Source organism: Peromyscus maniculatus, chromosome 7 (genome assembly GCF_049852395.1).
Source record: "Peromyscus maniculatus bairdii isolate BWxNUB_F1_BW_parent chromosome 7, HU_Pman_BW_mat_3.1, whole genome shotgun sequence".
NCBI lineage: Eukaryota > Metazoa > Chordata > Mammalia > Rodentia > Cricetidae > Peromyscus > Peromyscus maniculatus.
The window spans coordinates 114,217,993-114,236,664 of NC_134858.1; the positions used below are offsets into that span (position 1 = coordinate 114,217,993).

General features: G+C 39.6%; 1 protein-coding gene across 11 annotated transcripts in view; it reads right to left on the reverse strand.

Annotated features, from left to right (window-relative positions):
- The window catches only part of Rbms3 (RNA binding motif single stranded interacting protein 3), a 794,057-nt gene that overhangs the window by 207,431 nt on the left and 567,954 nt on the right, over window positions 1–18,672 (reverse strand). For all 11 annotated transcript variants that reach the window (XM_042281903.2, XM_042281910.2, XM_042281904.2 and 8 more), the window contains exon 6: window positions 16,072–16,151. In XM_042281903.2, the coding sequence (XP_042137837.2) occupies window positions 16,072–16,151 (80 nt within the window). The remainder of the gene's footprint in view (window positions 1–16,071; window positions 16,152–18,672) is intronic.

Sequence of the window (18,672 nt, forward strand, 5' to 3'; positions counted from 1 at the left end):
CCTAGATATGTAGGGGTGTTTGGAGAATCGAACTGAAGCAGATAAAGCAGCAAGGATGCTAGTCAGCACAAAGCGACTTCACTCACACTCCTGGCAAAAAGACAGAACAAACCAAGCATTAGAAGAGAAAGAAAAAGCCAAGAGAAGATAACAAATAAAAAGTAAAAGAAAGGTAAGGGGAGAGAAGGGAAAAGAGGGACTTTATAGATATAAAAAAGATGGGCAGGTATACAGAAAATGGCAGATACTTAAACACTGAAATTAAAAGACAGATTTCAAAGATGTCGATGCCCCCTGAAGAGCGAGGGCAGAGAAAAATAATTCTCCTGAATCCAAGACCAATTCACTTCCCTGCAGAACCTGATTCATGCAGCAAGAGATTAACTCAGTAAATAAAATTGGTCAATGAAAATTTTTTGAATGAGCAGCTAACAAAGATCCACAGGAGAAGATCCATTTGCTGTTGGCCAAGGACTTTGTTAAACCATCAAGGGAAAATCATATAAATATTTATCAAAACAACAGTTCCTGTCAAAGCCAAGGTCATCTTGTACATGGTGTAGGGCATTCAGTCCACGTACAAGGACATCCCTGCAGGAAATTTTAGGAAAACAGGAATCTTTGAGAGGCATAGCTGCATATTCAAACACATTGGAAAAGCACATCTAATTACTAGTTGTAGAATTAATGGTAACAACCAACAGCATGCTTGGTGTTCCAGCACATTTATTTTATATTCCTCTTGCTTCTTTTAATTTCCATAGGCCATTACTTTGTGTTTTAACTTTGCATCTGGAGGAGGGAGCAAACAAAGTGGAAGCGCAAGGAAGGGAGTATTTGACCTTTATGGAGATGAAAAGGCTTCTCTCATTTTTGAAAGTACAGAGTTTTTTTCACCACTACCCACCCCAAAGAAAGCTTTCAGGATATAAATATTTTAAAATCTACAAAGAAGAACATATTAGGCAAAATGTTTCCATGTGGAGTCATCATAGTTGATGGCCTCCGTGTTCACTTTGTACACATCTGCTAATTGAATGCAGTATTTAGAGAGAATTAAGGAAGCGTTAGGAACCTCACTAATGTATTCAACTATTTTTAATTCAGTTCAGTGTCTATATTAAGTATCCTATGTGCAAATGCTAGTTACCAGAGGACATGCTGAGATTTCAAAAGGCACGATTCTGCCATCCAGTGGGTCATGTTAACTATACAGCAATTACTCATCAGTTGTCTTTATCACAAATGGGCACCCAGGATAGGAGAGAGCAATGCAATGTGTGTTTTAGCATCTTTTCCCGTTGCTGTGATAAAATACTCCACCAAGAGCAACTTAAGGGCGAAAAGGTTTATTTCAGCTCATAGTTCAAGGGTATGACCCATCACGGAAGGAAAACAATGGCTGCAGGAGCTTGAAGCAGCTGCTGATATCACATCCACAGTTAGGAAACAGAGAGGGATGCATGCTGCTGCTCAGCTCCCTCCTCCTTCCTACACAGACCAGGGTCCCAAGCAGGGAATGGTGCCCTTCACAGTGGGAGGTCTTCCCACTTCAATGAACATAATTAAAAATATCCCACAGGCATGCCCAGTGGCTAATCTCCCACGTGATTCTATATTCTATCAGTTTGGCAACTAACAGTAACCACAAAAATGTGACATGGTGAGAGAGTTAAGAAACAGAGAATTGGAAATCACACAAATTTACACAAGCTGAACAGTATTTATATTTGAGAAGAATTTCTGTTAATGACAGTAGGGCTAGTGATTTTGAGCCCTGATACATAGAGGGTCAAAGTGACTGATTGTAACAATCTTGGTTCCTAAAAGGACTAGTAATTGATTTATCTACAGTAATGACAGTCTACACTTACATGAGCATGTGGTGCCATGGTGGTTTGAATGGGAACTCCATATGCTCATGTGTTTGAACATTTGTTTACCAGTGGTGGCACTGTGCTGTCTGCAGAGGTTATGGAACCTTCAGGAGGTCGAGCCTTGTTAGAGGAAGTACATCATTGAGGGTGGGCTCTGGTTCTTCCTCTCCCTCTCCCGATCTCCATCTCTCTGATCCCCTTATCCCCCTCTCTCTCTTCTCCCTCCCTCCCTTTATCCATTTCTTCCTCACTCCCCCTCTCTTCCTCTCTCCCCTTCTCTTTCTCTTCCCCCTCCCTCCTTCCCTCTTCTCTCACTCTTCCCCTTTCTCCTCCCACTCTTCTTTCTGTGTGTGGATGAAAATGTAAACTTCTGAACTCATTTTAGAACAAGACATGTCAACTGTTTATGCATCTCTGAATGAAAACTAGCCCTTACCTTGCTATCAATGGCATTTTTTCTTGTAGCCCTGAACTCACTATGTAGAGCAGGCTGATCTCAAATTCACAGAGATCTGTTTGCCTCTGCCTCCTGGGTACTGGGACTGAAGGTATGGAACCATCAAGTTCAGCCCTGGTATCTTTTGTTTTATCAAGGATTTATTTATTTTCAAGCTTTAAATATTTTAAATTATTTTTAAATGTGTATGGGTGTTTTGTCTGCATTTATGCCTGTGCACCATGTGGATACAATGCCCATAGAGGCCAGAAGAAGGCATTAGGTTCCCTAGAACTGGAGTTACAGATGTTTGTTAGCTGCTATATTGGTGCTGGGAAATGAACCCAGGTTTTCTGGAAGAACAAGAGCTGAGCCATCTCTCCCTTCCTTCAAAGCCATCTTTTAGACTGCCTAGATGTAAGGTAATATCCACCAAGGGCTGCAGTTAATAGGCTTCTACTGCTACATTGTACTCATAGTTTAGAAGGTAGATATTGCTGGCAATATTCTCACAGTGCCAACAGATCAACAATAGAACCAATGGTACTGCATCCCACAGAACTCTGAGAAGCTATACAGTCTCTGTTAAACTCATTAATGCATTTGTAAAACAGATACTTCTGGACTCTGACGGAACCAAGAGGTTCCATCAGGAGCTTGGTGAGGAGATCAATGACTAATTCAATTTCAAAGGAGAGGCAGCATCACAAGTGAAGGCCTGAGCTGGAGAGATGACTCAGTGGTCACTAGTGTATCCCGCTCTTGCATAGGACCTGCATTTGCTTCCTAGCACCCATGGGGGGGGGCTCACAATGACTTGTAACTCCAGCTTCATGGGATGTAACTCATTCTTATGAACTTTTCCGGGACCTACTTTCACATGTACCCATGTCCAGTGTCACCTCCCACATGCACATAATTAAAAATAAATCTTTAAGAAGGTCAAGCTTCCTCTCTTCCACAGGCCAAGAGGCATGCTCCATAGCATTAACTGTCTTATCAATTTAATCCACAGAAGGCAAAGAGGGTCTCAGTCATGAGATTCTCACAGGAAGAACATCGTAAGCAGGAGGAATGCTGTTCTTTGCTTCAGTAACATCAAGTATAGCAAAGACGGCAAAGGCTTGTGTTACAACAAAAGAAATGAATGGTCTGTCAGATGGGATCCACTACATTAATATATCTGTATATAAAAAATTAAATGAAGAAATTGATATTAAGTTAGCTATGGCATCAATTTATCCATTTACAATGATAATTAGTTGCTATGAATGACCCGGTCAACAATTTCCTTAGAAACTAGTTTACAAATGCAATATTACAAACTAGTTTAAAAATGCAATAGCTTAAAAGAATTCATGATGTGATTCTGAAAAAGAAGATTCAATGTTTCCTCAAGGAAGCAAAACATTATGTGAGCACAAATAACATGTTGTATTAGTCACCTGTCTTGTTGCCTTGACAAAGCACCTGACTAGAGCAGTTCAAGGAAGGGAGGGGTCATGTTGGCTCACAGCTGAGTGAGTGACAGCCAGAGTAGGAGGCAGTGGGTCATGTGCACACACAGTCAGGAAGCAGGGAGAGATAGATTCTAAGCTTGGCTCACCTTCTCCTTTGGATTCAGTCTGGAACCCCCCAGCTAATGGGGTCATTTAGAGTGGGTCATCTCAGGTCAATTAACCTAATCCAGAAAATCTCTCAACAACATTCCTTACAGCCTTGTTTCCATGGTGACTATAATCCTATCATGCTGACAAGATTAGTTACTTAGAGTGTTTACAGCTATGGTTTAAACCCTTGTTGCTACAGTGTTACCTATCATTTAGTAACTTAGTAACTAGGATGTCCTTCCTTAGTGCATTCCACATGGGGAATTCAGCTTAATGATGGAGTTTACCTGTAAGGTTCAGAAGTCAGAATTGACCAAAAGCAATACTATAGGCTATGTGACAGCCTAGTCCCTCGTGCCACATCTGTGGTCAACATTCTGGCTCTGCTGTTTGTCTCAGACCCAATCTCACATCTGGCAGGCTCACAGGCCACTCAAAATTTATGTCAGCTCCCTCTGCACAATTCCTGCCTGTTGTTTCTATACCCCTTCATGAAACACTCACACATTGTCAAGCACTATGCTATTTACTAATAAAAATGATAATGCAAATATTTTTAAAAATCACTGTAGCCCCTGTATTCAATAAAATAAGACACTGCAGGCTGTTACATACATACTTGTTTATATAAAACAGTATGTGACATGTTGAAATGAGTTTTCATCCTTAATTATTCCTAATAAAATAGCTTTCTAGAACATAGCTAGTCTATCAAAATATGATTTTTTTTCAAAAAAATTAGAGGATATCCTCACTCGACTTTATCCAGGCTGGCTTTTAGAAAAGTAAAAGATTTAAATTTTATTATACCAAGAGTAACCAAGGTTGGTTAGGGTTTCTCTCTTTCTCTTAGGACAATAACTCCTAAAGAGTTATTGAATTCTCATTTACAGGCTGTATCTATACAATATTTATTGAGATTTCACACTTACAGAACACATATATTAGGTTTCTACTTAATTTACTTTCAAATAGCAATGATAGACAAGTTGAAATTCAATACAAACACTTTTATTTTTTAAAGTTATTCTCAACATCAAAATAATGTAAATGTAGCCATGTATTAAACTTTGGAAAGTATTATAGTGGCTCACACCTATAAACCTAGAATTTGTGGGGCAGAGACAGAATGTGGCAAATCTGAGGCATGCCTAGGTAACAGGGTAAAAGCCTTCTTTAAATAATAAAAATATCGTCACCAGCAACAAATCTCTATAATTTCTGTAGTAGGTGGTAGAGGACAGATGGCTTCTCAGATGGCTTTCTGCATCTCGTCCTTCACAGTAACAGAAACTGAGTAGCCTATGGGGCACTGGTCTCCAATGGAGAGAAAAATCAGAGTGCAAAAGCAACAATGTATAAGTATAATGAAAATACTTGCAGACTGTCAGAAAGGATCTTATGGAGCCCTGGAGGTCTCTGCTACAGCGTTTTATTCCAAGCTACCAGCCATCTATGAAAGCTCATGTTAGTTGTTAACTTGACACACTTGGGAAGATGGAACATCAACTAAAGACCAGTCTCCATCAGATTGGCTTGTGGGCCTGTCTGTGGGGCACATGTAGTGTGCATAGGACAACTTCATACAGTCAGTTCTCTCCTTCCACCTTATGTGGGTTCTGATGATTATACCCAGTTTACCAGGCTTGTTTGCCAGGCAAGATCCTTTTCCTGCTGGCCCCAAGGAAGTTTTAAAAATCACTGAATCTTAAGAATTCTCTTTGTTATTATATCATATATATGTTTATATTTACTGTTCCAGTATCCATGAAAATTTTAATTTGTGTTTAAAGTTTAAACCTCCATAAGGAACACAACCACTTGAAGCTTGAGGACACAGCATTCCATGGGAAGTAAGCGGGGATGGTGCATCATTTGAAATTTGCACCTGATATCAGCTATAATAAGTCTCATTTTGCTTTCTCAGTTCCTCTACTTTTTCAATATTGGGAATTACCAAGGTGATATTAAAGCTGAAATATAAGAGAAACATATTTGCATGAATTAATAACTTTTCATAGCCTATTTTAGGCTTTCGGATAGTCATTTGGTTCAAACGTTATTTTAGTGGTTAAAAAATAATGTGTTCTTCTGATATGAGAGGAGACAGACAGGGTAAAGATGATGGGGTTAAGAGTTTAAGTGGGACTAGTGATTGGAAAGGGTATGGAGTGGGGTAGATTAACCAAAACTAAGAATGTACGAAAATGTCTCATGTAAAGCCACTGGTTTATAAGCTGATTTAAAATATATAATTACAAAAAAGTAGTATGTTCTGAGATTCAAAGACCTCTCTGCTTAAGGGTTTTTTTCAATGTTACATAGTCTTCCCTATCCCATCCTACTGAAAAAGCATAAAGAAACTAAGTTAAAATAAGGAGGTTTTTCCCGTTTTACATATAAGCAGTTGTTGAACAATGTAACATTGCTTGGGTGAGATTCATTTAAAACAAGTCCTAAACTAGTGTATAAGATTTCTCTTCTAATCAAATGTGTGCAATGTCTGTCTGTGTCTTAACACATCACACATCATTGAGAGCATAGAATTATATCATACTGGTCTGTGGGTAACACGCAGGTCCAATGAGCTAAACTCAATCCACACATAGCACATCCTGGAGGCTTGAGGGGAGAACCCAAGGTCCTGACATTTCAGCTTCCAATGACTACCTGCCTTCCTCCACAGTCAAGGCCAACAGTGGTAGCTCCAATCTCTACCCTGCTTTACTCTGATCACTTGAACTTTTAAGAACACCCGTGGCATCATTTGGCTTGCCAGGTAATCCACACACTTTTTCTATTTTGAGTCTGGTTTAACTACTTAATTCCTCTTTTGTATGTCAACAACATATTTACAGTTCTGAAAGGTAGGATCAAGAGTTCTTTGGGTCCTGTCCACCAAATCTGTATATTAACAAATTAGTTATTTATCAATTAGCAAATAATCACTATTATTATTATTGCTGCATTCTGAGCATTGGTTTGGATGCCTGAACCAAACAGCAAAGTGTAGGACCTGTATTCCTAGAGTTTGTGAAATAATTATTTAAAGAAAATAGACAGACATATACACACATGAATAAAAACAAAATAGCTCTTTAAAAAGAGGCTGGTGGGGGGAGATAAATGTCAACATTCTTTTTCTTTTTGTTGTTGTTGTTGTGTTATGCTTAGAGATAATTGACAGCCCATGGGACAAAGATGACTTTGAAAGACATAAAGTCAGAAAATAAGACACAAGTACATTCATTTGTGAGACATTTCTGGTTTGAAGCTGGAAAAGGCTAAAATAATAGAAAAAATAATTAATCTATCAATCATGGCTTAAAGACATGAGAAGTCAGAGGCAGTAGATAATAAGATAAACAAATGAAGGCTACTACAGAGCCTGCCTAATGAGTCTTCCCATTCACAGTCTTCTTAAAGTCTTGTCTTCGCAGGCTTCATTGTTAAAAATAAAATAAGATCTTAAGTAATGAGTTGGATATATGGCATGCATCTTGACAGTTGCTGGCAGAGATTGGAATACATTTAATTCAGAATACTAGCCATTTATCCAGGAATGGGTTAGAATTTGTTTTAAATGAAATCTACTAAATAAAACCATCTATTTAGAAGTGCACCAAGTGCTTCATTATTCAGTTTGCTCTCCCTGGCTTGTGCCTTAATTGGTCTTAAGCCACTCAACACTCTTTGCTTGCTAATCAGATGTACTTGGGTAGACACTTAAATAGCTTACTCATTAGCAACACTGACAGGAGGCAGAGCCCAGCGCTATCTTAGAAACAAAATTAACAATTTACTGTGGATTTGGGAAGGTTTTACTGTCAAACCTCCCATTCAGAAATGTGCACACACCTAAACATGATTAGTATTTTAGAAATTAGTGATGAAGATGGTCTTCATCATGGAGATGAATATGAGACTCTCTGTCCCAACCTCATTCAATAATCAGAGGTCGCACACATCTTAATGCTACATGTGTACATATGACCATTAGAGCTTTGAAACTATTGTAACAATTAAAATCTATATGTGATAATCTTGGAGTTTATTGATAATAAGCATTGCAGCATTCTCCTGGCAAAGAAAAGCAATGGCATTGCCAAGACACAAAAATACAGGCCAGGGAACTTCTGTGCATTCTTGAGGTGTTGATTTTTTCTGAGCCTGGTGTTAGAAGCCTGAAATTCCAGCTAACTGGAAGGCTGAGACAAGGTGGAATAGTGACAGTCATAGGTTGTGATGCTTAGTTTTTGGTGGCAGAATCTACAATAGAAGCTTCTGGGCATGCCTGTGGGGGACTATCTTGGTAGTGTTAATTGAGGTGGGAAGACCTGCCCACTGTGGGTGGCACCATTCCCTAGCTGCAATCCTGGACTATGAAAGTGGAGAAGGGCGCTGCGCAGCAGCATACACCATTCTCTGCTTCCTGATATGATGGGAGCTGCTGCTTCAAGCTACTACTACCTCCATTTCCCAGTCACTGTGCCCTGGAACTGTCAGTTGAAACAAGTCTATTATCCCCTAAGTTACTTTTGCCAGGGTGTTTTTACCACAAGGAAGATATAAATTCAAGGTCAGCATGGGCTACAGAGTAAGTTCAAAGTTAGCCTGGGCAACTTTGTGGGATGTTGTCTCAAACTTAAAAAATAAAATAAACCTGGAAATATTATTTAATGCCACAGTACCTACCCAGTATGTGTGAGGCTTCTAGGGTCAATCCCACAAGTGTAGGGTTATTCCAGGGGTTGACACATCTCCAGGTTTGCATAAGGCCTGGGTTGGTTGAGCCATGGTCAGTTTTACTCCTAAGTGGGAAAGTGGAGAAACTAATTGTGTGTATGTGGGAGACGCGTTAGAGGACCTGGAGATGTCCATTATCACCTATAACTAAAAGTACAGATGCTAGAAGGGGATGGGCATGAGGCACAAGGTTTTGTTTTTCTGACCTTTGTGGTCTCTTCCAGATGAATTTGTGTCTTTTCTATTTAACACATCATCCAGTTAACAATTGTATTACCCTTGTCTTTTCTTCTCCTATATTAAATCAGTTACATGTTTACCATTGCTAAGGTCAGTGTGGTCCACAGAAGGCTAAGACAGATTGGACCAAGTCACTTGCCAAATATTCACACAGAATTGAAGACACCACTGACCATAATATTTTCTGGTTGTTTCCCAGAGTTCACTAACAATATTACAACAATAACAATAATTCTACTTCTTTTCTACAAACCTGCTATGTATTTAATACATATAAATAATCTAGAATTTTTGTGAAAATGTAGCTCTTGAGTGCTTTCCAAGTGAGCACAAAGCCCTGCATGCCGAAGCTCAATTTCATTCTTGGCTATAGAGTGAGTTCCAGACCAGCAGCCAGCCTGAGAGCCATGAGACTCTATCTCAAAGGAAGAAAAAGAAGGTAAGGAGCCAGAGAGATGGCTCAGTGGTTAAAAGTACTGGTTATTCTTGCAGAGAACCCAGGTTCAATTCCCATCACCCACTTGGCAGCCACAACCATCTGTAACTCCAGTTCTATGGGAATCAACCTCCTCTTCTGGCCTCCACAGTTACTGCATGCATATTTCAACTAGCTAGCCAAAGCAAAGGATAAGTTCCCAGATACTTCAGCACTCTGTAGGGCATGAACTTGAAAGGATTGCTTTCAAAGAGATCCTGAGGCAGAGTGGCCCACAGTATGGGAAAGGTTTTCACATGTTAGGTCAGCTATTGATAAGCACGACCTGCATGCTGTATTGTAGGAAAATAAATCATGTTCTATTCTCAGATGAGACATCTGAATGTGAGCACATGTTGCTGTTAGCAAATCTGTCTTTCCAGAAGAGAATGGAATAATCCATTTCTGTTCTTAAGATTTCTTATTCTTAGATAATTATTCCTAATCCCAACTGAACTCCAGAAAATCCAAGAGAGTTGAAAAGTACACAGACATTCATGGAAATTTTTTAAAATTTAAAGAAAAATGAAAGAACAGAAAAATGACACTCCTTAAGTATTGCTAAAACCCACTTACTAAGTAAAATCAAAACCGATACCCAATTGGGTTGAATGTTGTACAGAAACCACTCTTCGAAATTTTTCTCTGACACTCTCATGAAGTGTTCATATACATTCATAATTTATGTAGTGTTACTTATTTCAAGACAAAAGAAACAATAAATTCACATCAAGAAGCTAAAGGGTAAACAAATTTATATCACAGAAGATAGGATTTTTCTAGTTCTTACTCTCTAGTCCAAACTGCTGTTGTGAACAAGGTCTGTTAAAAATGGAAACCATTCCATAATACAGCAAGCTACCTTTCAACTCTCTTGGATTTTCTGGAGTTCAGTTGGGATTAGGAGTAATTATCTAAGAATAAGAAAATCTTAAGAACAGAAATGGATTATTCATTCTCTTATGGAAAGACAGCTTTGCTAACAGCAACATGTGCTCACAGGCAGAAGTCTCATCTGAGAATAGAACATGATTTAATTTCCTACAATACAGCATGCAGGTCGTGCTTATCAATAGCTGACCTAACATGTGAAAACCTTTCCCATACTGTGGGTCACTCTGCTTCAGGGCTTCTTTGAAAGTGATCCTTTCGAGTTCATGCCCTACAGAGTCCTAAAGTATCTGGGAACTTATCCTTTGCTTTGGCTAGCTAGGTGAAAATAAAATGCTTTGGCGTTGCCCAACATAGCTATGTAATTCATTATGGAACACAGAAATGCCTGGAGTGAGGCAGACAAGCAACTAATGAGCATGCATTTTGTGCAGGAAATATCAAGATCGATACATAGGACATGCAACATTTATGGAACACTGTGTTGTCTTTGCTCTCTACAGAAAGGAGCATATATTGCAGGATCTCTTTCTGCTAATGGTACTGATGTGATGTTCAAATGACTGACACCATTTAACATGTGAGGTTGGCCTCACCTTCCTATCTGTCAGTGGCAACAGTAATGTTTGATCATTTTTAGCTTCCTCAGCCAGGTGTCCTAATGCTTTATAGTTTGATTCTGGCATCTATCTATCCAATTACCTAGATTTATATCTATCAGCTACCTGTCTGTCAACCATCTATCTATATGTGTCTATCTATCATCTACAAATCACCTACCTACCTATCATCTATATCTGTCCACCTATCTATCTATACATATTTATCTGTCATTTATCTATACTACACTTATCTATCTATACATATTTATCATCTATCTTCCCATCCCCTTTCTTCTTCTTTCCTGATCCAGTTGATCAGCATCTGAACCATTTGGTGATGCTCTAACAGTGTAAATGGAATGATTCAAGATGTCCTTATTAACATTAGACCTCTTATGTATCAATGGGAAGCATCTTGCCATATAGAGAGAACTGGGATGATCCAAAATGTGGCATCTACATCATTCCCTTCAAAATCACATTGATATATGTCACAAAGAGTATCAACAACAATGTAACTAATATTTAATGAGCAAATTATTCCCACTACAATCAAAACATAAATGGTGTTGACTATGTAAATGAGATCAATGTTAGATGATATACTTGCAAATGTGCTTAACAGTGATGGTTCTGAATTTACAATTTATTACCATGTCAAGGCTTGGTATTCAAGTAGTCATTTTTCTTGATCCTTCATAGAAATGGCATCACAGAGATCAGGAGATGAGAGAAGTGATTACCTGGACACAACAATGAGCCTTGCAGATCCTACAAGGGTCACCATCATTGCCAAGGGAGACAGAATGAAATTACCACGTGTGCTCTGCAGTGTGTGCATCCTTCCACAATCGTCCTCAAGTGAAGAAGAGAGTGGCGTCAACTTAGCACCAACAGCTCTGTCCTCACAGAGAGTGAGACAGGTGGTGGAGAGATTCAACATCTGACCTTACCCACAGCCTTCTCACGACACAGTGGCTCAGGTCACTGCACAAGACTATGGGTTCCTCACACACAGCCTTAAATATTGCTACATTGAAAGCATCCATGTGCATGCCCACAAAGCCACAGACTTCTTTTTTTTCTCAATAAATTTTTTATTCATTTTACATACCAACCACAGATCCCCCTCTCTTCCCTCCTACTGCGTGACCCCAAACACATTGAACTATGCTAAAGCAGAAGATTGGAGTTATCAATTTTTTTTAACTCTTATTTAATTAGTTCTTTGAGAATTCTGTACAATGAGTTTGATCATATTCACCTTTATTTTTGATTCATGAAGGCCATATCAATTAACGTTATTTTAAAAATTATTAGTATGTCTACCAGCAAGGACAAGCTCTCTCAAGTATTCTACTGAAAAGAGTTAGAAAACTGGTCACTTGAAGAAAGAAAATAAGAAAGAAACAAGGCTGGAGATGACTCAGTGGTTGTGAACACTTGATGTTCTTTCAGAAGACATCTGTTTCGATCCAAGCACCCACATTGGCTCATAATCCCTTGCAACTCCAGCTCCAAAGAATCCAACAACTTCTCTGGCTGCCATTGGCACCCCGCCCCCCAAGCACTCATACAGATTAGCAAGCACACACACACACATAAATCACAATAATACACACACACACACACACACACACACACACACACACACAGACACATATTAAACCACTCAGGATTCTCTTCCGTGTGCTATAAGAAATCCTAGAAACCTTGAACTCTTTGTCTTTGCAATGGAAGAGAAAATTCAATTAACAAATGAGTTTCTATCAATGCTCATATGTAAAGATCTGACCATGCAAGCATCAGCACTAAGTTCAATGCCCTCTCTCCAGAACTCATGCAGAAACAGAATAGATTCGTATGAGTGTCTTTGATCACAGTATATCTACAGCAAGACATGGGAGATGAAGACAGAATACCCAGAACCTCACAGCCAGCTAGCCTTGAGTACACAGCCACAAACAACAAGAGAGACCCTGCCTTAAACAAGATGGAAAGCAAGGAAGGCCTAACCACAGAGATTGTCTGCTAACTTCCCCGGGTTCACCATAGACTGGATGCAGCAACACTCACACATTTGCACATGCACATGCACATGCACACACACACACACACTAAATTCTAAAAAATGTGAGTTCTGAAAATAGTATTTCAAATGTATCCACATAGGAGCTACAAGTATCAATCCAAGTAAGCAACATATGCCCAATTTGATCCTACCTGCCATAACATCTACATTGTATCCTATGGGGACATTTTCTTATACATTCCAAAAACCTATTTCTTATGACATATGCTTGTATTTCACATCAGATTTACATATCAAAGATTTAATATCTTCAGTTAGCATTTGAAGCTTTTATTAAACTCTATTTGACTTCCAAAACTATGCATAAATAAAGGCAAACGAGAACTCCTGGTGATCAGCATGGCATACTTAATTCTACTCTACTGAAAGAAGGCCTCAGAAGCATAAAGCTCCACCTCTAAGTATTTTGTAACTGAGCAAGCTCTTAGTTTCCTTGTTCCCATGAGATAGCAAGGGGCTGAAAAACTCAAAGCAAATCCCTGCTATGCACTGTGCTTCCATTGGGTGTAGCTATGATGTTTTGTGTACACATGAAGAATGTTGGGACATTTAGGGATCTGTAAGGACTTTAGCATTAAATTGCTTTAATCACCCATAAGTTTGGGGAAAACCAAACGAAATATTTCCAAACAGGTCAGGTCAAGCTGGGTTTCAGTCTTTTTTCCCCTACAAAGGAAGCAACCTAAAAGTTAAAAATCTGTGCTCAAAATTTAATTAATGATTATTTCCATATAGTTGGCTTTTTGTTCAACTTTTTAATGTAATCATATGATTCACACCTAGTTCAATGTCTTCTGCGTATAGAGACATCTGTTGGGTAAACTGGGATTGAGATGAGTTAAAAATGCAGGGTCTGGGAAGATGGCTCAGTCAGTAAAGAGCTTGCCACTCACACATGAGGACCTGAGTTCAGACCCCAGCACCTACATAAAATCTAGGCATGGTGGTGTGTGCCTGTAATCCTAGATTGGGAAAGAGCAGGACAGGCAAATCCCTGGAGACATTAGCCAGCCATTCTCACCAAATTGCTGAATTTTTGGTTCAGCAGGAGACTGTCTCAAAAAATAACACACACACACACACACACACACACACACACACACACACACACACACACACACACACACACACACGCCTCCTCTATTCAATGCCAGTTCTGGGCAGAATGTCTTGAGATGTCTATTTATACTAACAGGAAAAAAAGCCCACAGTGTTTCTCCTAAAATGCAAAGACAGCTTCCATGCTGAGAAGAAAACTGTTACAGCCTTTCTTAACAACACCATATGTCTCCAAGTGGATCATGACGAAGTTAGTTCCCAGGGGGACGTTCTCTGTGGAAGCTAACCAAATCTAAAAGCAGGCTTGGCTCCATGCACATTCACTGACTAACCAATGATCTGCCTTTGCATCTTCTCTATCATCCAAATATCTTAAGAACGGATCTTCCTGCTTTCCCAACATCCTCCCCAAGCAATCAAGTCAGGACAAAAGCTCTGACTATGTCACCAAAACAAACAAACAAACAAACAAACAAACAAACAAACAAATAAATAATCTCTCTTTTTCTTCCCATTTTCTCCTCTATATGACTTCAATCATTTTTAAGGAAAAGAAAAGCCAAATTTCCAAACCCTCTGATGGATTTCAATGATAGTTTTGCTATAGCAGTAATTGTTGAAACCCAAAACATAATTTAATATACACATATATACATACACACGCATACATACACACATATGTATGTGCATATTTCCACTGAGACAGGTCATCATCAAAAGAGCCATAAATTAACCAACAATCACTAAAAAATTCTTTACACACTATAATTTTTCCCAGTCCAGCATTTCATTCAATCTTAATTTTTTTATATGCAATACCACTTTTGGAGACAGAATCTCGGGTATCTCAGGCTGTCTTTAAAGTCTCTATGTAACTGTAGACAACCTTGAACTTCTGATCCTCCTGCCTCTACCTCCCAAGTGCTGGGATGATAGGTATGAACCACCATGCCCAAGTTTCATGAGCTATATTTCAATGTAATCATCCAACATCAAATACTTTTCTCATTCCCTAGCAGATTAAGCCAAGTTAAAACATTCATAATTCTTATAGACATGATATATTTTATTTTTTATGTTAAATGTAACTCTTAATAACATGAAGTGGTATCTTTTTACAATGTATATAAACCTCTTAAGATTTCTGCCTTGAGAATATATAAAATGCTACGGGACAGTATAGATTGGAGCTTTCAATAATTTCTCAAACTGTCACTTATATTATTATAAAATATAACATTTTTGCTCTCAGATTTCATGACTGTCAAATTGCCATAAAGTTTCTAAGTGCTTACTTGTCTTTGAACATTTTTCTTATAAGTGGAGAGTGGTGTTTGGGGTTCAGTATAAGCCTTTCAGGTCTACTATGAATATCACTGCATAGCCACTTAATAAATGGCAGATGAAGGACTCAACACTCATGTCGAGAGTCACAAGCATCCCTCATCTCAAGGACACCTGCACTTTGCTCCGTTTTTCTTCTAATCCACTTCAGGGAATCATCAGCACAAATTCAAACACAGAACCACGAAGAATCACCAAGAAAGTCTGAGAACGCGTTATTAAATAGTGTTTAGACACACACATTTATGGACTGGGGAGTTGTCTCTACAGGTTAAATGCTCACTATACAAGCATGAGGACCCAAGTTCAAATCTCTAGCATCCATGTAAAAGCCAGGCATGGCTATGCACTGGGGGATGGAGACAGATGCTCTTGTGGAGCTCACTGGCCGTCAGTATAACTGAAATGGTGAGCTTCCAGTTCAGTGAGAGACCACGTCTCAAGAGCATAAAAAGGTGATTGACAAGGAAGACATCCAATGTTCCCTTTGGCTTTCTCATGTGAGTGTATGGGCATGTGCACTCATGAACACATATGCATACACCACACATACACTGCGTATATTTGAAAAAAAAAAGAGAAATGAAAAATAAATCTTTACAATAGCCCCCCGGACACGGATACACACACAGTATGGAAATGATTTAACAATAGTCATAAGCCTAGGCACTTTTAGTGGCTTCTGATGGTATTTCTTACCTGGGATGCCTGGTGGTGTTTTCAGATATTTTCCATTAAAATGTTGAATTACCACTTCACATTTTTCAGTAGACTCCATTCTAGGGGGGAGAAAAGTATGGGGAGGTGAACATGAGATTATATACTTTTATCAAGTTGTTCTTATAAAAATAAGCAAGAAAGGGTAACAAGACAGGGATGGAGAAGTTTGATTTGACACGTGTACATGAATTATCATCTGCTGCCATAGCTACTGTAGTGGGCTCATGGGGCTTGACAAGGTTATCATTGCTCAATGTGTCAACCCCATATGGCTGCCCAGGTGGATGCCACAGAGCTAACCTGGGACCTTTTCTTCCTTCCACACAAGGTGGCTTGGCAGTTGAAAGCATCCAATAGATGTTCACCAAATGACTGAATTAGCAGTCTTGCCAGGCAGGTCAAATCAACGAGAACATGGAAGCTGGAGGAGATAAAGTACCTCTCCAGTGAGTGGTAGAGTTGGGATCTGGACTAACAGCCAGGCATGGTCAAAGCCTGTGCTGTGGCAATCCAGCCAATAGCTGGCTGCCTGCAGTAGTGAGCATATGGTGGGACAGTTATCAGCTCTGTGGCACTTCTATTAAAAAGTTACTGTGTGAAAGACACCTAGAGAGAGTTATTTGGGGCCCCTACATGTAGGAGGAAGCTAAATACACACACATATGCACACAAAACCTTATTTTCTTCATTTTAGAATTTTGACTACTCTCCTATTCTTTTTTATATTTAATACTAGATACTAATATTCATAAAATGAAGTTTTTGTATAAAATGTCAGCATCTCATGTACAATCTAAGGAGAGATCACTGTCAGCTATTCCACTGTCATGTTAATCTTGGCAAGGCTGCCCTGGCTCAGGTACATCTGCAAGAATTTCCAAAAAATAAATTGTATATGGCCTTTATTTTGTTGTTTCTATAATTGTGTGTGTGTGTGTGTGTGTGTGTGTGTGTGTGTGTGACAGTCACACCTGCAGAGGCCAAAAGAAGGAGACAGATACCCTAGAGCTGGAGTTAAAAGCGGCTGAGAACCACCCCAGGTAGGTGCTGGGAACTGAACTCATGTTCTCTGGAAAAGCAGTAAATGCTCTTAATTACAGACCCATCTCTTTGACTCCATAAATGAAAATCTAAATATACAATACATATATAAATATATATAATTTCATTCATTACTTAATGACAAGAAGCTTCAAATTATAAGACATTGGGATAAGAAAAGCAAGACATATTTTCCTCATTCTAAATATTTAGTAACAGGCAAATATAATTTTCTCTCTCTTTACATTTCCCACCTAGTAGAACCTCTAACCATATTCCTCCTATTTCTGTAAGCTTTTTTTTTTTGAGTAGGAAACTTCCTTTTCTGGGAACAAAAGAATCCTAATTCTGTCTCGCTATCTTCCCTCAGGATCTACTTACTCCTGGTCGCCTCTTTGAGAAAAAGCTTCCTCCTAGCAGAGACATGAATGAGAGAGGAAATGGGCGCCCTTAACTCCCACAGATGGCACATCACTGGGATTTTATTCTAAGGGTTAAAGACAGAACGCGCGGGCCTCGAGTCCCTTCTCTATTAATCTCTCTTTGTGAGCTCACGGAGACGCCGGGCAGTGGAGACTGAGTGTCGCCTGCAAAGCCCCACAGATCAAGCCTTTCCCTTTGTCCTCAAATGACATACACTTTTAAATAGAGACCAAACATAGCTGAAGGTTTCAATGTGCAACTGCTGATTTTGTGAATACAGAACGAGCTATAAAGAAAATGGGCTGCTAGCCACTCCACGTGCCTATTCCTATTTTTACTCTGGTTTGAAAGTTTGAAGTCATCCCTTCTGGGTTCTAAGTACGATCATCTTATCTTAACACCGTTTTCAGCCTGGCGAGCCTGCTGGGGGCTCTTTCTAAGAACACAAAGACAGCAGGCAGAGAGATGGCTCACTTTGGGTTCATTCAGATCTAACTAAGTAGACGTCTGCTGTGAGTCACCAGAGACTCTTCTCTGAGAGAATAAACGCAATAAAAGTCTGTTTTCTGTGGCTGTCGTCATGCAGGGTCAAAGCACGTTACATTGTACCACCCGGCAGTGACAATTTCATTTGGATACACGGGGGCCGCATCTGAACAAGGCAGAACTGTCCCAGCAATGATGGCTCAGGCCTCTAGGAGTGCCAAAGGGGCAGGGGCAATGTTCTGGAAACAGAACAGAAGTGTAGGTGAATACCTGCGTTAGCCAGAACATGCCTATTTTCTGCTCAAGTTTCACAATTAAGTGCTCTGTGAGGCTGCCAGCTCAAGCTATCTGAAATCCTGCCCGTGCCTGGCTTGAAATTGACACGAGCGTGCTCAAGTTCGTTTGAAAAGACAGCACCGTCTGCAGCTGCCTTTACAAGCCCCTTTTAGCCGGCCTGGCTCACTACAATGCCTCTATTCTTCCAGAAGGTACCTGAGCACTCTCCATCCCCCACCCCCACACTCTCCTCTGCCCTGCAGAACAGCTCCTGGGTGGGGCCAGCACCTGACAATGCATTAAGCAGACTCTCATGAGACTCCAGTCACTGTGTAAGGCTTGTGGAGCATTGTT